Source organism: Triturus cristatus, chromosome 6 (genome assembly GCF_964204655.1).
Source record: "Triturus cristatus chromosome 6, aTriCri1.1, whole genome shotgun sequence".
In the NCBI taxonomy this organism is placed as follows: Eukaryota; Metazoa; Chordata; class Amphibia; order Caudata; family Salamandridae; genus Triturus; species Triturus cristatus.
The window spans coordinates 1,788,188,352-1,788,216,327 of record NC_140589.1 but is presented as its reverse complement, the minus strand read 5'-3'; the positions used below and the strand labels follow the sequence as shown (position 1 = coordinate 1,788,216,327).

Below are 27,976 nucleotides of genomic sequence, written 5' to 3'. Positions count from 1 at the left end.
CAGTCATATAAAGCAGGACTCCTGGGTATGCAATAGGTCTCGCCTTTAATTGAGTCAAAGCCATTTTTTTGCTGTACAATACCATTAGCAAATCAAATGGCTTTAACTTAATCAAAGGCGAGACCTATTGCATTTTCAATGCTTGTTCTATCCAGTTTTTGGTGAGGTTGAAGGTGATGTGTGGAGAAGCTCCTTTCAGCAGTGCTTCCTCTCAGATATTGCTGATTTTCTCTGTCAGGAGGGCGGAACCACAGGCAGGAAAGGGCGCGGCTGTGGTCTGGATACTCCAACAGCTGGTTTTAGGTGCTGCACAGAGCTTTAATATACTGCATTATTTCTAAGGGCTTGAAAATTATAATTTGAACAGATTACTGCCTTAATAATAATTTAGTTGCTACTGTGGAGGGTATGGTTATTAACAAAGTTAAAAAAATACTACTTCACCTCCACCAGTCAAGTCTAAATTTGTAGGCTATTGTGAACCTTCCTTAACTGATTTGTTTGATGAAATGCAGGCTATTCATACTAACACAGACACTATTGCATCAGAAATGAAGAATTTGCGCAAAGATATGGCAAGTATTTCAATTAAAGTTTCTGACAATACAATAAATATTCAAGACAACAAAACCAAATTAGATGCTCTTATACCTGTTGCAGCGAAAATAGAACCAATGAATAAATTATTGCTTGATTTGGAAAATCGGAACCGTCAGTACAAATTAAGAATTTTCAATTTGCCAGAGGACGTGGAAGGTAATAACTGCAGAATGTATTTAGAAAACCTTTTGCCTGGCCTTTTACGGCTAAAATTTATGGAGAAATTTGAGATCGACAAAGCTCATAGAATTCCTTCACATTGAAGACCAAATCAAACTAAACCTCATCAAATGATATTCAAGGTGTTGCGTCATCACCATCTTGTACTAATACAGAAAGCGTCAAGAGAAATTCCATCTTTAATGGTCAACAGTAATAAAAAAAATTATTTATCAAGACTTTGCTAAGGAAACTGTAAAAATCCGTAAAGAATTTACTGAAGCTCAACCAAGATTGAGAAGATGTGGATTCAAATATGGACTTTTCGATCCGTCCACCATGCAAATATGGAAAGGTGGCTTCTCAAAGTCCTTTCAACGTCCGGATGACCTTTGTCTATACTTAGACCTACACTCACTGCTCTCCATGGAAACTAAGGAAAATTTTACTTCAGATACTAGATTATTACGCACTTATAGTTACCCTAAATTGATGTAATTCTTTACGGGCACGTTTCAAGTGGTTAATCTTGTTATGCGTGTGTGTGATTCAATAATTCTATTTATGTATATATGTTGTCTTTGTTATATGTTGGTCCATTTTTTTCCATTCTTTTTCTTACTTTTTCTACTGAACTACGTAAAGTTTGTCATTTCTTTTAATTCTTTATTTTATTCTCTACTTATTTTCTTTCAATGATGTCTAACATTCATGGTATTAAACTTGTGTCTTTTAATGTTAAAGGTTTACAGCATCCTGTTAAGCGTACTAAAGCTTTGGATTGCCTTGTTAGATATAAGGCTGATATTTGTTTCTACAGGAAACTCATGTTGATTATACTATTCTAGCGTACATGAACAAAAAATGGGTGGGTATTATTGTTTCTGCACCTGCTCTCAATAAGGAAAATTGAGTTGCTACCTTATTTGCAAAAAAATTAAATCTTTAAATATTACAAATAACTCCAATTCTAATGGTCGTTTTATCATAATTAAAATTAAAATTAATGAAACGGTCCTACACTTGATTAATATATATGGTCCCACGATGGATGATCCTGAGTTTTGGTCTCTTTTCTGTTTATACCAGCCAACAGACAAACAATTCACTTTTATTTCCAATTCACATAATTCATATTCTAGACTAAAAATTGTATTATTGTCTCGCCATCTAGTTGAACCCACTATCCAAAATATTGATATTTCAAATCATGCGCTTGTCTCATGCATTTTACATCCTACAGTATCTCAACTGTCTCGAGGAAGATGGCGCATGAATACAAATAATGTTCTTAATAATGACAACAAAACCACATTTTTTGCATCAACTCATGAATATTTTAGGTTTAATCCCGAAGGTTCTGCATCAGTTGTAAACAGATGGGATGCCTTTAAGGAGTGCATTAGGGGGTTACAATTTCCATTATGGTGCCTACAAATAAGTCATTTAATTCACATATTAACAAATTAGACAAACAAATTGCTAAATATGAATGTATTTTTATTACATCCACTGACATTAAATACAAAATACCCTTGCAAAAGCTTTGCTATGAACTGAACTCTATATTAAGCACTGGAGCAGGTATACAAACTTCTAATTCAAAAGCTAAATTCTGTTTAAATGCCAATAGATCTGGAAGATTTTTAGCAAACTATTTGCGTATTAAGAAAGATAAAACTCAAATTAGTGCTATCCATAAATCAGATGGACAAACAGCCATATCTCATACAGCAATAGTGAATGAATTTATGAAGTGTGGTTTACCTCAAATTTCCCAATTAGCCAGAGTTAAATTAGATATGCCAATTTCTATTGGTGAAGTAGTCTCAGCTATTAAATCACTTAAGTTGCGTAAATCTCCAGACCCGGATGGTATTCCTGCAGAGTTTTATAAAGAACTTGCTACTCTCCTATCACCACATTTATTCAAATTATTTACCCATTTTAGTCTTACAGAAACAACATCAGGGTCTTTTACAGAAGCTTTGATTATAGTCCTTCCAAAACCAGATAAAGACCCCTCTATGGTTTCAAACTACCGTCCTATTTCCTTGATTAATCAGGATTGTAAACTTTATGCAAAGATCCTGGCAACAAGATTAGCTTCAGTTTTGCATTCCATTGTGCATATTGGTCAATCAGGTTTCATGAAAAACAGACAGTCAGTAAACAATGTAAGAATATTACTCCACGCAATTGAAAGTGGTTCGTCATTAACTCAACCTGCTGGCCTTCCGGCTTTAGATGAAGAAAAGGCTATTGATAAAGTACATTAGCAATATATTTCATACATTGGCTGCATTTAATATGGGTTCCTCATTTATTCCTATGATTTCAGCTTTATATTCGGGTCCGTCTGCTGAACTTTTTATTAATGGTCAGAGGTCCAATACATTTTTAATTTACAGAGGTACTAGGCAAGGATGCCCGTTATCACCTTTACTTTTCTTACTTGAAATAGAACCTTTGTTACCTGGGACCAGAAATTCTAATTCTAAGGAAATTGAAGGTCTTACTATTAATAACGTTCTCATTAAAACCTCTGCATACGCTGATGACGTGCTTCTCTATATTGCTAATGCGGCTTCGTCAATTCTCTCATTATTAAATTTAATTATTGCTTATTCTGAATTTTCAGGATACTCATTAAATACTGAAAAAAACTGAATTGTTTCCTTAAATGTTCATTATTTACCAGTTATGGTTCCCAACAAACATATAATTTGGGTTGCTGATAAAATCAAATACCCGGGTATATTATGTTCACATAGTATAAAGCAATCGATTTCATTAAACTGTGAATGTATTTTAGACTATTTCGGGAAAAAAAATAAAAAATGGTCTTCACTTCATTTAACCTGGTGGGGGAAGATAGATTCCATTAAAATGGTTATTGCTCTGAAAATCTTTAACTTTCTATCCATGATGCCTACACAGCTTCCTCTTAAATTCTATAAACAAACTAGATAGTATCATAACCAGATTTATTTTGAATAACAAACCTCCCCGTATAAGCTATAAAAAATTGAAGGTAGTCAAGAACCATGCTGGTTTAGGTTTACCTGATTTTGTAAAGTATCATAAAGCATTCATTTTAAAGCATAGTGCATTATGGTTTCAAACTCTGACACCTAACAATACTCCTACTTGGCTTAGTATTGAACAAAGCTTGGTTGCCCCGTTTCCGTTGCCGGCATCAGTCACCATGTCTAATTCAACGAATTTGCTACGGAAGTCAACAATTGTGAAATCTACAAATTAATATAAATGATTTTGATTCAATTTTTCAATACCCGACGGCATTTACATTACACTCATCATTATGGTATAATCCTAGACTTAAGTTAAATAGATCCACAACATTTTTGAATTACTGGATTAAAGCTGGTAATTTTTTACTTGAAAAATATATAGCGTGACAATACTTTTTAGTCTTTTAAGGAACTACAACAATTGTTCAAGCTAAAATCTGCAGATAGTTATAAATATGAACTATTGTGTAATTCAATACTAGACTCTTTCCCTAATAATTTTCCCCAGAATACGACCTCTGATTTGGCTGTATACATACAAATCCTTGGCCTCCTCATCCCATGCTGTATCTCTCTTTTATAAAAATTGAATGGAAGTATAAGTGATAATATTAATTTCCTAACTTCTTTTTGGAATAAAGAATTAGATATTGCATAATCCTTAGATATTTGGCGGAAAATCTGGCTGAATAATGTCTCAGGATGGGTGGCCGTTTCAATATATCAAAAAAATAAATTTATTTTTTATCAATTGCTTATGGAGTCCTTTCAGGTTATATAAAGCAACATTGTTGATTTCATGTGTATGTTGGAATTGCTCTCAATACGTTTTAGAGTCATGTTTGGAATATATTAACAAAAATATTAAATATTGTCTTATACTGTAATAATTTGTAAATCAGTCGTTATTACAACAAAATTGACAGATCTTGAGGGCAAGCTTTTAGATTTTTTTAATTTCAGCTGCATTGAAATCCATTACTGCTAATTGGAAAAATGCTTCATTACTGTCAGTACATACATGGTGGATATGGCAAATTTTTTCCAGAAGAAGAGCCAATTTATCTCTTACAGGTGTTATCCATAGCACTTCTAATTATCATTTATTTTGGAAACCAACTGATAATTATATAGCTCTACAGTCATGACTATGTTTAATCTGTTGCTTAAATTAATAATTGTATAACTCTTTTTAGTATAACTACGTAGTTCTACTCAAGTTTTACTATTGTCATAATTCGTAATATTTTTTAGATTAAAGGAATTATCTACTTTCTATGTTCTATCTTTTCTTTTTCTTTTTTCCTTTCTTTTCTTTATTATTCTTTTCTTCCTTTTCCTTCCTTTTCTTTTACTATATTCTGTAATTATATTCATGGGTACTTAAGATGGTTTAGCAGATATTACAATTTTAAATAAATATTTCACCAGTTAGCAAACTATAACATATGCATACCTTTTCCTGATGCTCTTTTTTGTATGATCTTTTTTATTTATGATCAAAATCAATAAAATATTTGAACTAGTAATTCCGCGTTACAAGCGTAACACAAAATTACTAAGTTCTGAAAGCAAAATTAAAAATTCCACCAACACCTACTTATAAGTCCATAATAAAGTGGTACTACCTGAACCCAGGGCCTGTACATTAAATGCTACTAGTGGGCCTGCAGCACTTATCCTGCCACCCACTTGAGTAACCCTTTAAACATATTTCAACCTGCCATTGCAGCCTGTGTGTGCAGTATTTAATTGCAATGTCAACCTGTAGCAAGGTTAAGTCCTTCCTCTTTAATACATATCAGTCAATCTTTGGGAAGGCTCCAAACAGCCCACAGGGCAGGGTGCAGTGTTTTTAAAAAGTATGACATTTCCTTTAAGTTTTACATGGTCTGATAGAGAAAACTCTTAAATTTGTTATTCACTATTGTATGGCCTACCTCTCATAGGATAACATTAGAGTTACCTCATTATATTTAATAAGCTGTAACCTCCAAACAGGTAATCATTTCATATTTGGTGTTGTTAGAATTCTAACGGAAAATCCTTGTTGATGATGAAGTCAGATTTGTCATTACAATTTTGAAACGGCCACTTTTAGAAAGTTGGCATTTGCCTGCCTTGGCCATTAAACACCTGCAGCCTGTCCTTGGGTCAGTTACACTTTGTGAATTCCTCCTAGACAGTCACACACAATAGAGAGCTGAAGTGTGCCTGGATGGGCTATCACTGGCAGGATGGGAGGGCGGAGTTAGGCACATCTCCACTTACACCTGCATGGGCGGTGCCCTGCCTTCACACAAAGGATTGCATATTCCTTGTAGTTAGTCTGGAGCCAGGACAGGGAGGAAAGAGACCTGTGCACTTCAAAGGGAAACCTCTAGAAGCTTTTCCCAGTTTAAACGAGGCACCAAGCACAAATATTGAACCTCAGACACAAACTCAGTCTTGAGTACACTTCTGGACCTGTAGAAGACTCTGCCAGGAAAAAGGACTGCTGTGCTCAGAAAGGACTGATACTCTACTGCACTGCTGCACTGAAGGACTGCTGCCTCCTGTACTGACCTACTGCTTGAAAATTGATACTTGTATAGCGCACTACTCACCCGCAAGGGTCTCAAGGCGCTTGTACGAATACCGCTGTGGAACCCATCCTGGCTTTCCCTGTGAGGCGTCCACTCCTGGGCACCCCCAAGGTGGAGGCCAAGCATCCTTAGCGTTGTGGGGGCCGTTGTGGAGATTAAGCAAGCTATTGCCCAGAGTTGCAGAGTGGGACTCCATGATTGGAATGGCACCGAGGCGAGAATTATCAGGTCCGTGGAATTTTTGAGCCCAAGACCCGCCGAGGCGGGGAATTGAACCCTGGTCCCGGGCTAGACCTCTGCATCAGGGTCTGCCGCTCTAATCATTGAGCCACACTTCTTGCTGCCCTCTTGTCTGGGTGAGAATGACTGGACCTGTAACCTGTATCAAAGACCACCAGAGTGTCTTCAAGGGCTGGTCTCTTTTAATCAGCACCTCAACTCTGGAACTCTGAGTTCTTCCCTGCCAAGTGGTGCCAGAAGGTGCTCTACCAGCCCTTTTGTGGAATCATTAGAACCAATGCATCTTCTCTGCTGCGCAGCGCAACCTCGAACAGAACCAGTGCTGCTTCGAGAACTCTCCCAGCGCAAGGACGTCGCATTGATCTTGCAGCCTGCATCATAACCGCCAATGCACAAATCATGACTGAAGCAGGCCCTCGCACCGCAAATCTCTAATCAATGGCAGCCTCGACAACTAAGCCGGTTCTCGCGTTGCAGCCTTGCAGCTCCTTGGAACCGATGCATTGCCTCAGCTGCGCTATATATCCTTGATGCCAGACATTGCATTGCAAGCCCTCGTAGATGGGATCCTTGTCGATGAAGAAGGACCTTGCATCGCAGCTTCACAGCTCCTTGGAACCACCACATCACCTCAGCAGAGGGACACTTCCTCGACACGGTGCCTCATAATGCTCTGCAAACAGGATTTAAGGTACTCTTGTTCAGAAGACTTGAATGGGTCCCTCTAGCAAGCCCACCCTTCATCGCACCAAATCTGAACTTATGACTTTGTCCCTGGTCCACCGGGACAAGGTTTCGCAGTTATCACTTTGTGTTATTTTCATTTAAATCTTCAAAATTACATACCTCCTGTTCTACTGATGGCATTTTTGTCATTTTAGTCTTGAATTATTTATCAAAATTTATCTATTTTTCTAATCTGGTGTGGGATCTTTTTTGTGGTGTGTTCTTACTTTGTTACTGTTTGAAATTTTGCACAAATACTTTACACATTGCCTCTGATTTAAGCCTGACTGCTCTATTCCAAGCTACCCGAGAGATAAGAACAGGTCAATTTAGGGTATGATTTCTGTTTTCACCCTGACAAAATTTTGGTTCCTGCTTGAGAAGGGTTTCACCCCTAAAGCAGTAACCAAATTCTTACAAAAAACACCTGATGTCCCAGATTCACTAGTGGGAGAAAAGCCCAGATTCCAGACTAAATGGGAAGAAGAGCTGAGGAAAAGCTTCACTGAAGAACAATAGAATATAAGGATGAGAAACAATAGAAAAACGATTACCCCAGCTCAAGGTAGAGAAGCCAACAAAACGTTATTGTTGTTTATGTAGCACCTCACACCCTCTAAGATATGCGTAATATATTTAGTCAATCTTGGAGAGGTTATGGTACTAGGGGTACATTTACATTCGTGTGGTTGCATTGTGAGAAAATCAAGCATTTCTTGGAGGAAGTCATGAAAGCACTTAGAGAGGAGCTAGGGCTGCAAATTCCAGAGGACTTCTAGGTAGTTTCCAAATGCTTAATAGATCTCACCTTATTAATGTGGAATGTCACTTTCAGCTAAGCAAAAAATCCTGGCAAAATGGTGAACCAAGCATACTTCACACCTGCAACTGTGGTACCATCGATTGTGGTAACTCTTGGTCATGGAGAAGATCACATATACAATGAAGATAAATCCTTCACGAAAGACTGGGCTCTAATATGCACTTATGTTGGAAGGGACCGTGAAGATCTATAATGTCCAGGACATTAAGGCTTGGCAAATACTCTCCAAGGACTAAAAAGATACTAGAACTTAGATGGAAGGGATGATTGTAAATACAAGATGTACTTGCTCAATGAACCATTCTCTACTAGCTCTAACTGGTCTATGGGGTGGGTTTAGAGTTTAGTTTGTTTTTGTATACAGGTACCCCAACAAGACTGTATGCTTTAAAAAAAATATTCTGATAATGTACTATAAAAATGTTTGGAATCCTAACATAGGTGGATGAACGATTCGATACATAGATGGCTTGATTGATAGATCAATACAGGGTTCTCCAAAGTCGGTCCTGGAGGGCTGGATCCATGCCAGATTTTTAAGATAACTACATTTATCTAAATTTGGATATGGTAAAAATCTGGCATGGATCCGGCCCTTCAGGACTGACTTTGGAAAACCCCAGATTAATGGATTGAAGGACGACAGAAGAAGCAATTATCTTATTTGTGACTTACAATAAACACATGAGGGATGAATGCATATATGGGACATTATGTTACCAAAGACAAAAGCAATACCAGGTCTTGGTCATGTGTACTAGAGGCACAGATCAAAGCTTTACATAAGCATCCCCAAAAAGGTCTGCACATTCGATAAATGGGTAGTAGATTTCAGGGCATGTTCCAGGTGACAGGTCAATTTAATTCAGTACATTTGAATGTAGCACGTTAAAACGCGTGCTTTTACCACACGGTAGGTAAAAACGCGGTTGTTACAACAACCGCGTTGTTACCACGCGTGGCTATACATCGTAAGTCCTTTCAATGACTTGCGCTAGGTGGCGCGCTGGATTTAGGAATAGTATAAATTACTATTCCTACTCCAGTTAGCGCAACAGCAGGGAAGGTGTTGGATTTAAAATCCAACACATTCCCTGGTGTTGCACGCCACCTAGTGCAAGTCGTTGAAACGTCTTGCGATGTAATGCCATGCGTGGTAACAATGCGGTCGTTGTAACAACCGCGTTGTTACCTACCTGCGTGGTATTGACAGCGTTGTAAACGCTGTTTCCCTTAGATTTCCATACCTTTTTCGCCTAACGTTCCTGCCATTTGAAGTAAACTTGCTCTCACCTCTTTGACCTCCTCTGCTGTTGATGGCTGGAAGAATAGTTCTGGATTTGAGCCATATGTTTGAGCCCAGTTTTGGAACTTGAAACCACAGCGACCCAGAACCTACGAATAATAGAACACAAAGGACATCAGCAAAGCCAAAGCAACCTATTTTATTTAATCTCCAAGCTAAAGCTGTCCATTTTCTAGAAAAATAACATTGTATTTGAGTTATAAATTGTAGTCCATAAAAATAACATGCATGAAAATCTTTTTAATAGTAAAGTATTACATACAGAAAAATGGTAACTACGTGTTTCTAAGATGAACAGCAAGTGTGCGCCCTAACGTTTCAACAAACATAATGGCATAAAGTACGAACGGATGCTAAGAAGAGTCAACCAAAGAAAGTAAAGTACCACATATGGCAAGGGTTTTGCTGCTACAACTACTAGTAATTGGCTGCTCGCAACCTCTCCGCTTCTGCCACTCACCACCTCACAATCATGCAGCCTCTTCCCTTCTTGCACAGTGTCGTAAAGAGGCAGCGTATATCAAGTTAAGTATGTCTTGATACAAACAGGGTTTGGCGCTGGTGGCAGCCAGTGCCACAATTATTTTGACACACCCTTACCCTTCCCCCCCATTTGACCTCATTCTCAGATTCCCTCACTATCATCTGGCAAAAATGCCCATCATCTCTCCATAGCCCCTCTCTCAAATACATTTCATTTGTTTTAAAGTGCTAGTAAATGCTGGCTTTACTATATCACTAAGCTAGCCCCATAAAATACTGATCTGTTGTTTGCAGCAGGCATATTAACCCTCGGCGCTACTTTATGGTGAGTCAAAACTGCCTCAAGACAAAACACCGATCTCTCTCTAGCAGGAACATTTATTCGCAAGAGTTATCATGGAATTGCAGCAGGTGCTTTTTAATAATATGATATTGCTCAACACAGTGCCCCCCCCTGCCCTTCCAGGTCAGCGCCCAGTGCAGACGCACGGTTCACACTGCCTTAAGCCGGCCCTGCTTCGGGTGTACAGCTTGCTTGTGTGTCTGCACTGCTATCCCGTTATATGCAGTATTTGCCTGCTTTACTCTGCTGTGGCTTGTCTCCGTTTAGACGGGTGCTCTCTGTGTACAGACGGCCCCTAATCAGCTTTCCACTTTTGCCCTGGTTTGCAGTCTGTTCTGGCGTTTTTTACACCGCTGTCCACGTGTTTACAGTCTGCCGTCCGATGAATTTAAGTTGCCTGGACACGAGAGGTGGCCTAATGCTTAGAGCTGCTGATTTTGGAACTGGGAAACCAAGTACAAGTCCCGGCGCTGGCCCAATATCCAATGATTATGGGCAAATCACGTAATCTCCACGTCACTGGAAAAAACACATCACTCTGGTGCTCACATGAAGCACCACGATCCCTTTGGGCCAAGTTTGTGCAAAACTCAAAACCAAAACAAAGTAAAATGGTGGGTGGGACCCCTGCGACATGCCGGACTGCCCAGATTTCCTCTCGTCAGCCAGGAGCTCTGACCTCCAATCCAAGCTTTTTAGCACCCAGTACTAGTCCCACCATACAAACCTAGCTTCATCTAACCCCGGCAGACTGCTTCCAACCAATTAGGCAAAATTCTACTGCTAAGTTATCATAGAAACCACATGCCCTACCACACAAGCAGGCGCGCTCCATTCATATCACTTTCGAGCATCTGTGCTTCTTTTCTACATGAAGGTCTGATACAAAAGAGTCTAAGCTTCAAATATTTTGTCTTTGGACCTTTTTAAGCATTACATGTCAATGTTTTGCATTTCCTACATTGGTTCAAGCACCGTGCACTGTCTGTGCTTCACATAACCATGCAGCAGAGTGCACCTATTGCCACCCTGCCCTATGTGTGCCTCTTTCTACTCGTTTACTCTGTGTGCCTCAAGTACAAATGCTTTTCTTGTTTCAAGGAATGCAGTAAATACTACATTTTACATCCTATGTGCACCAAGCACCATAGATCTGAGTCCAAAATAAGCATTACATTAGCAGTGTCTTCCTACATAAACTCAACATAAAAAGGTTGTTGGGTGGTCGCCAACAAAGATTGTGCCCTGGGCGCCACCAATGTTAAAGCCTGCCTTGGGTCTTGGTGCCGTACTCATGCAATGCCCGAACAATGGTTGTGAAGAGATCATAGCATTTGCTTCAAGGGCTTTGAGGGGTGCAGAGACCACTTATTCTACCGTAGAGAAAGAGGCTCTTGGATTCTGGTGGGGTGTGCAACAATTCAAGAATGTCGTCTGGGGAAAGGAGTTCATTTTGAGGATGGACCATAAACCATTAGTGGACGAATTCACTACAAATGGTGGTACAAGGGCTACACCTCGTATTGCTAAATGGCAGTACAGACTACAAAAGTTTAATTACAGGTTTGAGTATGTGGTTGGTGTGAAAATTTGGGTTACACAGTGTTTGTCAAGGCTGCCATTGAGTGAGGTAGAAATGGAGGGGGAGGAGAATGAGAATTGGAAATTGTGTGTTCTGTTGAGGTTGCTAGGAATTGGCCACCCTCTGAAGACAAGTGAGTGGAAGTGTTGGAGAGTGACAAAGAGTGAAGAAGAGTTACAGGGGTTATGAAATTTGTCACTGACCAGTGGCCCGCTACCTAAGAAATTGATGGAAATTGTATTCCTTATTAATGAGTTTCAGAAGAATTATCAGTTGTGGGTGGTGGTTTGCACAGGTGGGGTTTATAGGTTGGTCCTTCAAATCTTTGTGGCAAAGTTTTAAACCTTGTACATGAAGGGAACACTGGGATTCATTTATTTATTTTAGACATTTGTAAAGCGCGGCTGTCACCATTGCAGGCATCCTGGCGCTGAAAGAAAAGAGACTGTAGTGAAAGCGGGCTAGCAAGGGAAAAGCCAGGTTTTAATCTTCCTTCTGAACGGGAGGAGTTCGCTGGTGTGTCTAATCTCGATAGGGAGAGTATTCCACAGTCTGGCGGCAGTCACTTCGAAGGATCTGCCCCCGGCTCTGACCTTCCTGAATCTAGGAACAACTACCAGTTTAGCGACAGAAGATCGAAGCTGTCTAGATGGGGTATACCAGGCAAATTTAGATTGCAGGGGAGCTGGACCAGCTCCATGGAGAGCCCTAAAAACTATACAGAGGGACTTAAAATGAATTCTCTGCCTTATAGGAAGCCAATGCAGTTTTGCCAATGCGGACGCTCCATGAGAACTTCGCGGCCACCCCAAAGCCAGTTTAGCAGCAGCTGATTGGACCCTCTGGAGCCTGTCCAGCAAGAACTCAGGGGACCCGAGCAGGAGGGCATTACAGTAATCCAACCTGCTGAGAATGGTACATCTAACCACTTGGGCATGGGCAAAGGTAGGTAAGAGGGGTAAGACCTTCCTTAGGGAGCGAAGGATGGCAAAACAGCAGGCAGACGTTTTTTGAACATGCGTCTCCATGCTGAGCCTCTGATCCAACATGACCCCAAGGTTGCGCACAGATTCCACCGGCCGTACGTTGGACCTTGTTTCCGGAGGCCAAAAATTAGTTGGAAAAGGTTGGGGAATCCTAGTACCTGCACTGAAAAGCACCTCTGTCTTTCCTGCGTTAAACTGAAGGGAGTTATCCTTCAGCCAACTAGACGTTTCACGCAGACAATTATGTAAAGCCTCCACGGAGGTTGAGTCCTCGCCTTCCAGGGAGAAAATCATCTGCGTGTCATCAGCATAGTTCACAATCTTGATGCCGAAGCTTTTGATGAGAGAGATCAACGGTCTAAAGTATATATTAAAGAGAATTGGGCTGATTGCCGAGCCCTGAGGGACTCCATGTAATACCGGGGAAAAAGCTGACTGGAAAGGTGGCATGGATACTGCCTGCTGCCTCTCCTGCAAAAAAGAATGGAGCCAATGCAGTGCGGAATCTCTCACTCCCGCCTCCCACAGCCGCCGCATTAGGATCCTATGGTTCACCGTGTCAAAGGCGGCAGACATGTCGAGCAGGATCAGGAACGCTGCCTGTCTTCTGTCTGCACGCCTTTGAAGCTCGTCCATAGCGGTGATAAGGGCTGTTTCGGTCCCATGAGCAGGCCGAAAACCGAATTGGTCCCCATCTAATAATAGATGGCGTTCGAGATAGTTGGAGAGAGTGTTACTAACCAAACGCTCAACTATCTTGGCGGGGAAAGGCAGCAGGGAGATGGGTCGATAGTTCTTAGAACAGTCAGGGTCTAAGGAGGGCTTCTTTAACAGAGGAGAGACTAACGCCCTTTTCCACAGAACTGGAACAGTACCAGTCACCAGAGATTGGTTACAGACTTGGTGAAGAGGGGGGAATAGTTCATCCTCAAATTCCTTCCAAATTTTGGGAGGCACCGGATCCAAAGAAGAGCCAGGGACGATCCCTCTGGCTAATTTAGTGAAGGCCTCATAAAAAAGTAGAGGGAACTCGAGTAGCGGTTCACTCGTAGCCAGGGCAGGGCTAGTTGATCGTTCTACTGGCAAAACAGGGCTCAGGCCAGTTGGGGGGCCAAGCTCGGGAGGCATGTCCAGATCTTTAAGGATGAGTTAGATTTTTTCCTTAAAAAATGGGGCAAGGTTGTCGCAGAGATCTTGGGACGGGACAATCGCATTCTTGGAGCACTCCGGGTTAGTGACGCTGTTTCATATGTTAAAAATACTCCTGGAGTTGTTGATGGTGTTGTAAATCAGCGAGGAATAGTATTCAGTTTTAGATTTTTTAATCCGATTCTTATAGGTAGAGACCTTGGTTTTCCAGAGCTCTTTCGAGGTGTTATTATAATCGCGTCTCCACCCTCTCTCCGCTTGTTTACAGCCTTGCTTTAAATTTTTTAGTTCATCATTGAACCAGGGGTCAGTGTCTTTGCCCTTGCAGCTACGTGTTTTTAACGGGGCAAGGGCATCGAGGACCGTAGTAATTCTGGTGCAGAGAGAGGTGTAGTTTTCATCTATATTCAACTTCTCATCGAAGGGTTGTTCCAAATGGAACACCTCACCGATAAGGTGCCGCCGAATGAGGGCCCTCCAGTCTCTATACTTAATATCCGTAGACGACATGGGGGCTTTATGAGGACCGCTGCTCGTATGAATAAAGAATTTAATGAGTGAGTGGTCAGTCCAATCCATAGGTAAGGTTTCCCCCATCGCCACCAGGTCGGGGGCCGCGAAGACCAGATCTAAGAGATGACCAGCTGTATGGGTGGCTTTAGTGACAAGTTGAGAAAGACCAAAACTATCACAGGCTTGGGCTAGATTCCCGAGACCCGAATCAAGGGTCCCGTTGTACCAGAGATTAAAATCACCAAGGATGAAGCTTATGATGGGAGAGGGCGATATTAGTTAGGGTAGTTAGTAATGCTTGTTGCTGCTGAAGGCTAAATAAACCTGGCGGGCGATAGCATACTATCGCGGTGATATTAGTCCCGGAGTGGGTCTGTATTGATAGTCCTAACAGCTCAGTGCCCAGAGTAAGGTCTAAAGTAAGGGCCTTGATGCAACAAGAAGCTCTAAAATAACTCCCACTCCCCCGCCTCTACCAGAAGGCCTAGGGGTGTGAAGGAATTTAAACCCAGGAGGACACGCAAATCCAGAGTCAACCAAACAGTCAGGACGGGTCGAAGTTTCCGTCATAAAAAGAATGTCCAATTCGTGAGTCTCAATCAAGAGTTGGATCTCCATACTATGTTTGGGCAAGGACCTAACATTAAGAAGCCCACACTTTAAAAGATCGTCACGCAGGAGGTCGGCTCGAGGGTGCGATGTGAGTGACAGGGAGAGAGTTCCTTTATCCGCATGGAGCTCGCCTATTCAGATGAGTGCCTCCTTGGAGTAGGAGCCCTCCATGGAAAGCCGATCAGGATAGGGGCCAGGGCAGGCAGCGTGACTGGCCCATGGTGCTACCTTGGCGCGGACGGGCGCAGACGGGCTTATCTTTGGGGCACCTTCGGCGCGCTGACGGCGCGCCCGCTGCGCTCGTCCGCTGCGCGTTCTACCAATGCACATCTTTGTAGTGGGGAGGAGGGCGTGGCCTCCTGGCAGTGGGCGTGGCCTAGTTAGCGAGGCTGATGGCGGCTGTATCTTATTCCCACCCGCGGCAGCGTGATCAGGAGCTGCCCGAGGAAGTATCAGCAGGTATGCGGGGGGGAAGTGCCCAGGGAGCAACGTGACACAGATGAAAACAGTGGTGACAATTTCAATATTATTAAAAAAAACTCGGCTAAAATCTCCCGGCTTCCGCCTCAGGAGTCTCTTCTCTAAAGCGCGCTTGTCAATCAGTACGCCTTTATAGAGAAAGGGGGCGTGGCCTCCCGGCAGTGGGCGTGGCCTAGTTAGCGAGGCTAATGGCGGCTGTATCTTTTTCCCACCCGCGGCAGCGTGATCAGGACCTGCGCGAGGAAGTATCAGCAGGTATGCAGGGGGGGGGGAGTGCCCAGGGAGCAACGTGACACAGATGAAAACAGTGGTGACAATTTCAATATTATTAAAAAAAACTCGGCTAAAATCTCCCGGCTTCTGCCTCAGGAGTCTCATCATGCTATGAAGTGAGGAGTCAAGGAAGGTTTTTGATGGGCTGGAGTTGCCACGGCTGTTGAACGTTTTGTCTGGAATTGTGCACGCGTTATTAGTGACAAGGTGCAAGTACTACTCCTGTCAGTCCCATTGTCACACCTAACTCGACATGGTGTAAGTTGGCTTTCGATGTATCGTGGTTATATGGAGGGTTGGACACGGTGCTGAAGTATGCCTTTGTTTTAATTGATTATTTTACCAAATGGCCTGAAATTAAATTTGCTGAGAGTGTGAATTCTCATGCAGTCATAAACATGTTAAAGGAGATGTTTCTGAGGGAAGGATATCCTGAAGAAATTGTGACTGACAACGGTGCTCATTGGTATCTAAGGAAGAGGGAGATTTTCAAGAATCCATTGGCATTAAGCACATAAGGACAGCCTTGTAAAATCCCCGCAGTCATGGATTGGTTTGAAAGAAAGAATCGCATCAACAGGGATCAAGTGCGATTAGCTTTAGTGAATGGATTGGCTTGGAAGGCTGTGATTAGGGACATGGTGTGGGCTGTGAGGACTACACCCCACGTCAGAACAGGAGCGTCACCTTTTACGTTGTTAAGAGGTAGGGTGGCTGGTTCTAAGCTCAATAAAGAATGGATGGACAAGAAAGGGGCTGATGCTGTGAAAATGGGTGCGTGGTGGATGTAGGATGTTAAGTGCAAAAAAAATATGCTGCTGTTGGTGAGAATTATAACAAATTGCCGGTGAAAGTAGGTAATTGGGTGAGAATAAAAAAAACAGGTCACATTCAGAAAGGATTCCCATGGTATTCGAAGCCAGTTCAGGTGGGAGAGGTGCAGGATCAAGTTGTTGTGCCGGAGAATGGAAAAGTGTGGATTAAAAGCATGGTGACAATTGTTCTGGACTCCATGTCCTCGTATGTGTGTGAGAAGTTGGAGGTTAACACAAGAGGGTTGGGAGTAAAAGCAAAAGGAGATTATCATAGAGTGAGAACTTGTCCTGTAAAATCTAAGGATTATATTATGTGATCACCGTATATTTCACACAATCTGTTTGTTAATTTGTTCTTTTAGTAATGTTACGTGATTACAGATTTTGGTTTAATTGAGTAGATAATGAATATACTTTTATGTGATCATCTTAAAAATCATAAAGGGTGGAACGAACCACCATGATACATACAATGCCAAACAATTAATCTAGATTGAAATTACAATAAAATCATTTGTGTAAATGGTGAACCGTAAATGATTCAATTAATTATGAGGACCAACATTTTTTAGTGATAAAACAAACTGCAGCGAGAGTTCTTTAAAATTGTTCGTAAGTATGTTTGTTCCTCCAGCTTGGAATAAAGTGATGTGCTAATAAGATAAAAAGTGCTGGGTTTGATAAGATGAACTCCATGGGTCTGCATAGTAAGGTACAGTTCATCTGTCATTCTTTTCCAATTCTTCTGCCGCTATGTTCAGAAATTTTATTGTCTTGCAGGATAGTTGTGCAGAGGAACCACCAAGACATTTTATAAAGGCTGCTCTGCAAGTCCTTATTTGCTCTTTTCTCATGGTTGGCCGTAAGAGGATCTTCTGCGTGTTTAGTAGCGCCGGACAGATTCATAATAGACGCAATAGTGACCCTTCTCTATTGCCACAAAGCCGGCAAACGTGGTTGACCAGGTCCGTTGCCATTTTCAGACAAGATCTTTCATCGGGAAGGAACCTAGTCTCAATAGGGTCAGATTCTGCTTATGATAGTCGGTGAAGTGGTCTTGCAGTTACAAGTATGATTGAGGTTTCAGCAGTTTGTAAGATGGCATCACCATCCACGCATGTGTTTTATGGGCCAAGGAGGCGTTGTCACCTTGCAGCGATTGTTGTTTAATTGCTTTGTTGGTGATTTGCAGAATATGCCGATGATAATTGAGTATTTTATATGCATGTTCATGTTTAGGTCATATGTTTGTATAGTTTATTTGAATCTTATATTTTGTTTCTTTTCTCTTTATAACTTGCATCATATAACATTTTTAATTTCACTTTCAAACATACTACACGGAAATCATGCTGCAGTACAACATGGCTAAAAAGATATTGAAAAAAACAAATAGTTCTCACGCACACAAAAGTTATTTGCCTTTGTCAATGTATATTTTTAGGTCTCGCCTAGGCAGCGCATGCGCTGTCTCGTTGAGACATGCAGTATATGCTTTACTAGGTGAGTCCCCGCCTCCTTTTTTCTATTTGTTATTGAGTGTGTCTTTCAAAAATGTACTACTTGCTATTGGCTAATAGCGATCCAAGTCCCTCCTTTTTTCCTGTTGTGCACGCCTATGGCTATTGGCCCCTTTACTTGTATTAGTCCACTTTTTTTTTGGTCTGTTGTTTTGGGGAGATCTCTTTTTTTAATGTGCCTTGCTTTTTGACAGAGGTAAAATGTTTCAGCTCGTGCCCAGTGTGTTTCCCGGCATGTATATATTTTTTTTACTTCGAGGCCAAGCGCGTGATATTGACAGACTTTGAACGTTTGATCTCGTGCCGAGTTTTTTTCCCAGCACGTATAATTTTTGTTTACTTCGAGGCAGACTTTGAACGTATAATCTCTTGCAGAGTGCATTTCCAGACACGGATAAAACATTTTTTACTTCGAGGCAAGCGCGTCATATTCCCAAGCTTCAAACATTTAATTTCGTGCCCACATTGCTGTCTACGGCATTGCGAACACTTTACAGTGCCCCTGGGGCACAAGCAGGGACCTACTAGAGTGCTTCTCTATCAGAACGCACTCTGCGGTCCCACCGGGGCACAAGCAGGCATCCACTTTGGTGTGCTTTTCTTGCTTGGAAACCCGTGTGCCGAGGGGTTTCCCAGAGACCGGAGTGTTTCCCAACTTAGGACTTGCACTGCACGGATGGTGCACGCTGAGTCCTCGAGGCCACCTGCTGACATCACTGGTGCATTGGGGTAAAGGTATTTTATGTTTCATTTTATGTGCTTTCAGATTGTGCTGATCATTTACAACTGACAGTGACCCGGGCCACTTAAAGCCCTGGTAACTTCCTTTGTTGTGCAAGGCATTTACACTGTAAGTATTCCATAAACCCTAATGATCTGGCAAGGAGAAAAAAAGAAAATTGAAAATAAAATCCTGTTCTAGAACATGATGTTTGGAGTATCGATGACTGTAAATGATCGCCAGTGTTCGTTTTTGTGGAATCACTGAGGCTTGATGAACACTAAGTGAATCTGATGCATAAACGCAGCTTCTACCTCAATTCTGGAGTCAGTGTCACGGATAAGTGTCCTATGTGGAGCACATGTGATGTGTGGTGTCTTTGTGATCAGGCTGAATGCATTGCTGCTTTTAACTTACTGTAGCGCTGGCATGTTCATTGCCCCCACTCAAGAGGTGCTGCTACGGGGTTTCAGCTAACCCTTGACTGCAATCAAAGGTGGGATACTGTGGTGGTGGTGCTGGAGACAGTAATGGGGTGAGAGAAAGGCGGGGGTCGGGCTCATTAAAAGCTGCATCTCAGAATATACACTCAGAAAGAAAAACTACAAAGCGCACACTGCAAAAATAAAAATCGTGCAGAGCACCAAGTGCTTGTTCTCACACTGGATTAAAAGCAGTGATTTAATTCACTTTTAGGATAGGAAGTCGAGTGGACTAGATTTCTTTTTTTTAACTGGATGCGTATTTCTTTAGTGGGTGATGTCTTTGTACGGACTTTGCCTTGCATTCTTAACAAAGTTGGGCAAAATTGAACATTTGCAAGGCTGGTGAATTAACATTATTACTTGTCTGTGGATTCGATCTTGAACGTAGAGCAACATTTATTTGAAAATGTTACTTTAAGAAAAGGTAAAGGTAACTAGGCAGATATCTGTAGGCAGTAGTGCTTCATTTAAATATGCGCACACACTACTATCGAAGTAACAGATTTTGAATGCACATGTCCTCCATTTGCTCTCACGATTACAAAAAGTTACTTTCAATGAATTGATTTGAATAAGTCAGAAGCGGCCCATGGACTTGCGGTGAGGTCGTCAGAAACCCCAAACTGAGCAGGTATCAAAGGCATTCTCTTTTCGATTTGCCATGTGAAGCACAGTATGCTTATTTTTGCAATAAATGCTCTTTCAGACTCATCAAAAAGATAAACAATCTACATACCAATGAATACAGAATAGATATACAAAAGGCAAAAAATGTAAACACTAAACATATCACATCTTCCCTTTGGGGGGTGGGGTGTGAGTGAGGGGGAGATAAGCTCCACACAGCTCCTTCTGGGGCATGGCCTCGTGGAGTATTTCTGGGGAGTACCCACAAGCACAGAGAAGGAGGGTAAACAACGCTCACTCAGCCCTTGTGGGCGTCAGGCCACAGATTGCTCCCCACAGACACACTCTGAGGGTAGCTCTCTCCATAAGAGAGGCAAGCAAGAGCAACACTCGCTCAGCCCCTCTGGGAAGATGTTGAGATTCAGCTTCAGCCTATGTGGGAATACACACTGGGATAAAAGGCTAAAACAAGCTGCGCCCACACAAACCCTCCAGGGAGTCGGGCTCCAGATTACTCCCCTATAAAATGTATTTGCTGGTACACACCAGGAGAACGGGCAAGGGGGATGGGTGCACATGAACTCCTTACCAGGACTGGTCGGATCCCAGGTTACTCTTATGTAAACACCTGCAAGAGAGAGGACGAGGGTGGGCCAGAGGAATGCTGGAGGAGAGAGGAGAAGCTGCGATTGCCTTGACTCTGAACAGATGTGACCTCTTTTCTAGTAAATAAAATATGAGCACTAATATTATTAATTGTCATTTTTGAAACCATGCCTGTTTCAATGTGAAGGAAAAAACCGTGGACCAGATAGAAGCTACAACCATGTCAGGTGGACAGGCCCACCTTAAATTCCGTGACTCCGTCTGCAGCAAAGTGCTGCTGCCCTTAAAGACTTGCGCCTGCTCATGTTCTCGAAGTCTTCACTCAAGTGTACTTTGGAAGTGCCTGGTCAACCTGAGCAGATGTGTTAGCCAATAGCTCTGGCTAAACACTTCTAAGGTCCCAAAGGCGAGACCGATTGGCATTGCCAATGCTTGTTTGTAGTGGAACCAGAGTACATGCAACGCAGAATGGGAAGAGAGGAGGGTGAGAGAAGTTAAGCAACGAGGTGGCAGGGGCCACAGTTTAATTAAAATAAATAAAATAATAAAGTTCTAAAAAAAGTGCTTTGACTCGGCCTGGTAAGACTATTATCCCGGGTGGGAATAGGTCACCACAGACAGCTGAGGGAAGGAGGGAGGGTGCAAGCAACAGTACTTGGATCAAGCTACAGGAGAAGGACAAACACACAAAGCGGAAATGAAGCCAACACCCATTTACCAAAGAGAACAAAGGAAACAAGAGTGAAAAAGAAGCCAACCAATGACAAGCAATGGGAGCCTCGTACATTCGCCACAGTTTGAGCTTGAGAGCTCGGGTGGGACTAGGTCCACTAGCTTGTCTTTCCCAGTCATTGGTCTTCCGGGTGCAGGAGTGCTACAAAAGCAACGGAGGCGTCCCGCAACACATGAGCCTGTACCTTTGCCACAGTTTGAATTTGAGAGCTGGGGTGAGGACTACGTCCTCAAGCCTGCCTTTCTTGGCCCCTGGACTTCCGGGTGCAGAAGCAGGAGTGTTACAAAGGCAGCGTAGGTGTCCTGCAACGCAGGAGCCTCGTACCTTCACCACATTTTGAGAGCTGGGGTGGGACTATGTCCCCCAGCCTACCTTTCCCGGTGCAGGAGCAGGAGCGCTACAAAAGCAAAGAAGTCGGCCACAGCACGGGTGAAGACCGGACCAAGACGCACCCGTCTTAGCCCGTCACAGCTTGTCAGAGACTGGACTGGAACCAATCTCTTGGCCCTCATTTTTGCAATATACGTTGAATGGAAAGGTACAGTGAGCTTGTTTGTTTTAAATTCTTTACGTGGTTTGAATTTCCTCTGTGGCAAATATGGGCAAGAGGTAGGTTGCAACTGGGAGCGCCATTGCTCCACAACACCCTCTGTCACACCCGCATACTGCAATGGATAACTTTTTGATGAGTGCGGTGGACTTGGTAACTAATGAAATTAAACTGGCTGAACGCAGGCTTTTGCTAACAACTAATGAACTGGATCTGCATCCATTGCCGATAGCGGGTATCCCCTCTGCACAAAATGATGTTCCGTCTACCCTTTTGGTACAATCAGTTAGGCAACCAAGTGTACCTACTTGGGGCACGATTGGGACCTGCGCTAATGAAGAGAAGGCTGCTTGTGAAGGATTGATGGATAAAGATTTGTGAACACTTCCAGATTTAACAAAGTTATATGGGGGTACAGCTTTCTCCATATGTTCAGGTAAATGGTGGAACCTACTCTCTCTCTCGCTGCGAGGTCAAGCCTCCCCGATTCAATTTAGGAAGCAGTTGAAAACATGGCTGTTCACGAAAGTAGCAGAATAGTTTGCCTTAGGTACCAGGTTTGATCCTACTGACTCTACTGTGTTCTATTTTACGCCCTCTCTTTCTTTCATTTCTTTCTCTCTTTTCCTAAGCGCTACAACACCCTTGGGTATGTGTGTGCTTTATAAAATTATTTTCATTCATTCAAAGACGAAGGGACCGCTGGGGGAGGGGGATTTCATTTAATTTGCCTAATTTTCCTAACTGTAGTTCTGCATACAAGGTCTTGCCCTAGATTCAGACACAGACCCTGCTCCAGTGGTGAAACGTAAGAAAAAAACTGTAAAACCTAAGACTTGGGGGCGCATTGAAAAATCATCTGTATGTGGGTCTCGTGATCAAAGGAATGCGCCCGCTCCACCAGTTGAGTCCTGGGATAGCATGAGTGCACATCTAGGCGATCTAATGGATTTCAACCTTCACCCGCATTATGACCGATTGAATACACAAGTCGAAAACAGGAAATATATGTGAGGGGCTTTCTCAGAAGGCGCAACAAACACTGCCTATAGAAACTAATCCTTTGCAAGAATCAGCAAATACGTCTGAGCAACAGTCAGTTCGTATGAGTGGGGGATTTGGTGCAGTCGTCAACGCTGAAACTTGGGTCAAAGACACCAGAGCTGCCCTGCCTTTGTTACAGCAGAGACCAGTGGATGATACTTTGACAGTACCTCTAGATAATCCAGTGGACAATGGCAGTCGAAGGTCAGGATGTCTTCAGTGATAGATTTACCACCCGCCTCATGTTCATATATTATAGCACTGGCAAATGTACAAAGATTGCCCCCTGATCACTCAGAATCTACTAGGGCACTTATGAATAAACAGGGATGTGGAATTCCTATAGCCCGAAGCCCAGGACATATTGTTTGGGATCAAGGGCAACAAGTTTTAATGTGTATTTTGTCCTCGGGAAAAGCAGGTCCAAACTCCTACAGCACAAACCCTCTGGCTGCCAATTTACAGTAACACATTATGGCTAAGGGAAGGGCATTGTCTGCCGTTAAGGTAATATTTGAGTCCATGTGATAATGCTGTTCAAACTTGTATTCATGATTCATTAATGCAAAGCCTTTAATATTTGGGTGAGTACTCTAAGGAAATGTTCTAAGCTCGGACTGTACTACTGACAGTGATTCCAGTATAAAAAGGTGAACACAGGTTTTTAAAGTTTAGCAATATGAGGCTATGTATAATGCTTCCAGAATGCTTTCTGATTAGATGCAAATATTTCCAGAAGCTCGACAGCAAGATTGATGAGTCGTCGCTTTCAAAATAAAATGTTTACAAAAAAATGCAATTAGGAAAAAAACATTTAGCTAAATTACTGTAAAATATTAGGTACCATTTCAGTGCAGCATCATCTGGTAAAATGTGTTGGTGTATGCTAGTATTTCCCAAATATATTTATAATGGAAAATCAGTGTAACTAGTTCCAAAAAGATTATGAGAAACATAAAAATAAACAAGCATTTGCAAAGCCAGCATGTCTGAAATTGGTGGGCAGCCTTTTGGTTTTGTCAATGTACGACTTGTTTTGGCATAGTTTTTATAAAACCTTATTCATGTGGGACCTGCCGGGCCCTCAAAATTATAACAAATGTTGGCAAAAGCAAAAATAGTTTTTCGTTTCAAAAAGCACATATTGCCAAAGTAGTTCCTGGCACTGAACAAAACTACTCTGTGTGCAGATATGCTGCTTGTGATAGAGCAGAATGCTGTCACTCACAGTGAAACCAGCCGATAGACTGAGAGAGACAACATTTTGGTAAATACAAATGGTCATGGTTAATACCAGACCTAATTAGGGGTCCAATTAATAAAGAAAGTCTCAAAACTGCACCCACGGTATATGTCCTTGCATTAAGTGCACATATACAACTTTTGTGAATTCACAAGAATTTACAGAAGTAGACCAATAAATAGTACTGCTAGAAAATATTTGTGAACTGCATTTTAGCATGAGCAAATATGAATGTTTGCAAGTTCACTTTTCCTTCAATCACTTTTTGCTCAACCCTGGAAGAAGTTTTACATCTGGCATTGTCAGGAGTATAGTTCCAACCTTTCTCGGTATGGGATAAGATTAGAGAAGAGTTGGTGATAACCCTTAAATCATGCAAGTTTGCACAGACTGAAAATGGAATTCCAACACTGGAACTATTGCTTACCACTACCTTTATCGCTGGTATGTAGATCTACGGAAACGTGGCAACATAAGGGAATGGCTAGATTGAAACCCTACTATGGTATGAGTCTCGGCATAATAAGAGAAGCTATATCAGAGCTCTTATATAACAAGATTGCAGTCATAATCTGTCATCGCATTGCATGGCTCAAAAGGGACAAGTGGATTTTGTTACAGGACAAGTAGAATTAGGAAGCAACTTGCCCCATGGACAAGTAGATATTTTATTTTATTAAATTCCACACTCCTGATAAAGAAAGGAATTGGTTGTATTCTAATGTGTGTGGTCAGTGGGATTTCTGAAATTAGATCCTATTGGTATGCCAAGTGGGGGGATTGAGAGTATTTGAAGCCCAGCCGCGGTCGGTAGTAGGAGTACCTGCAGGGCGGTGACGTGGGGAGAGGGAGGGGCAGGGTGGGGGGTAGTAAACTATGGATTACGGAGGTTTACAAGTAAGTTAACATATAAATTAATAAAACGAATTTCGTTGCGTGCACTACATCCTCAAATGCGATGCAGTGCATGCAACGAAATTCGTTTTATTAATGTATATGTTAATTTACCTGTAAACCTCCGTAATCCATAGTTTACTACCCCCCACCCTGCCCCTCCCCCTCCCCACGTCACTGACCTGCAGGTACTCCTACTACCGACCGCGGCTGGTGAAGCCATTTTTAGGGGATATAATAGTTGTAGATGTACGAAACCCCTTGGTGTCAGGCGAGAGCCTGATTGGTCAAACATAGTCCAATAAGGATTTTGGCACTGTGCTTTTTCTATAGACATTTTATTTGGCCCCAGCTGCCCTGAGACAGCAAGGGCCCCAAGTCCCATCTCGCCCTGACAACAGTCTAAATCAGTTGAGGCCATTGCTACTTTAGAATAGATATGTGGGGAGATCCACACCGAATAACGAAATTATCCTAGTGAATAGGTTTGCCCTTTAGACCAATTTAGAAGTCAATGATTGACTGAGCAATTTGCAAGAGGGAGTTAACTCTATGAGATGCGCCCCTGTGAGCAGATGTTAAATGAACGGTCCCCAAAGGCCTGATACCCAGTCGCTGAATAGGAATAAACTGAATATCCTAAGCTGCAACATACCTGGGCTAATGGCGAAAAGGGAAGACTCTAGATGACGGAATATTTGTGAGTAACTGTATAGTCAATTTGCATAGAACTTGGGACTTACGCAATAGATTCTATTTGGAGGACTTCTCGTCCTTTTTGAAGACTGCATTCCCATCCCTAGCTGGAAGGGCGAGGGGTGGCTTACTGACTCTTGTAGCGATTAAATTACTGTAATGATGAAGGATGCCTCGTAGACAGGTTACGTAGAACAGATTGTAAGTTTATTGGTTAGTTACAAAGTCCAAGTAAAACTCCTGTAAGGCCTCTGCTAAGTCCCTATATGAGCCCCACCAGGAGCAGCCTCCCCTGCTGCTCAGCCCATCTCTACCAACTGCCAACTCCTCCAGTCCCACAACTGCCAACTCCTCCAGTCCCACACACTCAACATTCCAAATGACATCACTCATGGCTGAGCAGCAAGGGACAGGACAGTAATGAGGAAGATGCACCAACAACAACAATAGGTTACAGCAATTACCTTGCATTGCCACCCTACTAGATACAGAGTCTTGTAATTTACTGGTAGTGAAACTGGTGTGGAGAGGTGTGGTGCAGCGGCCAGGGCAGCTGGCTTCAGAGCACAGGGCTCACGGTTCGATCCCCGCTCTGGTGGCAGATCAGCTCAGCACCATGTGACTCTGGGCAATAGCTCACTTAATTTCCACGACGGCCCCCAGCACCTTGAGACCCATAAGGGTGAGTAGTTTGCGCTTTACAAATACCATTACGAAGAATGTAGCACCGTTGAACAAGTTACTTACCTTCGGTAACGATATATCTGTAAGAAACATTAGTAGTGATAGATTCCTTATCTTAGAATTACCCCCAGGCGTCAGACTGGATCTGGAAAGTTTTCGTCAGCAGTACCTCTGCACGTCGGAAGGTGGCGTCGTGCGGCTCCGCGTCAGTCGTTGGTGTCGTGGTCACCGAGATGACGTCGCGGCAGCTACTTAGATGCCGCCATCGCGTGCTGACGTCAACCTGAAAGGGATGACCTTAACCCTAGAAATCAGTTCGCAGAACGGGGAGAATGGGTGGGGCGGTAAGGAATCTATCACTACTAATGTTTCTTACAGATATATTATTACCGAAGGTAAGTAACTTGTTCTTCTAAAAGAAACACATAGTGATAGATTCCTTACCTTGGAATAGATACCCCAGCAATACCAACCCCAGTGGTGGGTCTGCGAACCAAGATCACATCAGGAAGTCCCGGAGAACAGAATGGCCAAAGAAGCTGTCTCTCCGAACTTGGCTGTCAAGGCAGTAGTGCTTAGTAAAAGTGTGCAGCGAGGCCCACGCAGCTGCCTGACAGATGTCTTGCAGGGGGACAAATGCAAAGACAACAGTTGATGGACAGACTGCACAACAATGTCATATATTCACCCCAGTACAGAGATCTGGGCCTAAATCCATCGTTTTTTTGCTCACCATGCCATTCCAGTTTGAACCCAGCCATATGCAAATCAGTCTTGACCCTGTGCCTCATGGGAACAGTCCAGCCCGAACTGCCAAGCCAGATCCTCCCTGGACTGGAACCAAGCATCCTAGGACCGGTATTGGGGTTTCACCCCTCTTCAGCCAGGATAGCTTGATTCCAGTGGCATGGAGAGCACGGGACTCACGTCTGAGCATACCCGTCCCATTCGGGGTGAAAAATGCAAAAACAACAGTTGATGGACAGAATTCCGAACAATGTCATACATTCACCCCAGTACAGAGATCTGGGCCTAAATCCATCGTTTTTTTGCTCACCATGCCATTCCAGTTTGAACCCAGCCATATGCAAATCAGTCTTGACCCTGTGCCTCATGGGAACAGTCCAGCCCGAACTGCCACCACGTCCCAATGCCTTAGTGGCTGCCGTTACCCTGGTGGAATGGGCGCGTAGCCCCACCGGAGGCTCCTTCTTAGCCAGAGAATAACAGGCTTTAATACATAAGTGGACCCATCGGGAGATAGTCTGCCTGTGTACAGCCCGACCTTTCTTGGCGCCAACGTAGCCAACAAAGAGCTGGTCATCCAGCCAGAACTGTTGTGTGCGGTCCAAGTAAAACATGAAAACACGTTTTGGGTCCAGACGGTGGAGCCTCTCTTCCTCTCTGGAAGAATGCGGAGGTGGAAAGAAGGTGGGCAAAGTGATGGTCTGCCCGATGTGAAA

General features: G+C 42.8%; 1 protein-coding gene across 2 annotated transcripts in view; it reads right to left on the bottom strand.

Annotated features, from left to right (window-relative positions):
• LOC146822006 (L-gulonolactone oxidase-like) overlaps positions 1 to 27,976 on the bottom strand; it is a 761,975-nt gene that overhangs the window by 597,819 nt on the left and 136,180 nt on the right. For both annotated transcript variants that reach the window (XM_085613112.1, XM_085613111.1), the window contains exon 2: positions 9,462 to 9,563. Coding sequence is in view for 1 of the 2 variants with exons in the window: in XM_085613111.1 (XP_085469237.1) it covers positions 9,462 to 9,563 (102 nt within the window). In the remaining variant the exon portion in view is untranslated. The remainder of the gene's footprint in view (positions 1 to 9,461; positions 9,564 to 27,976) is intronic.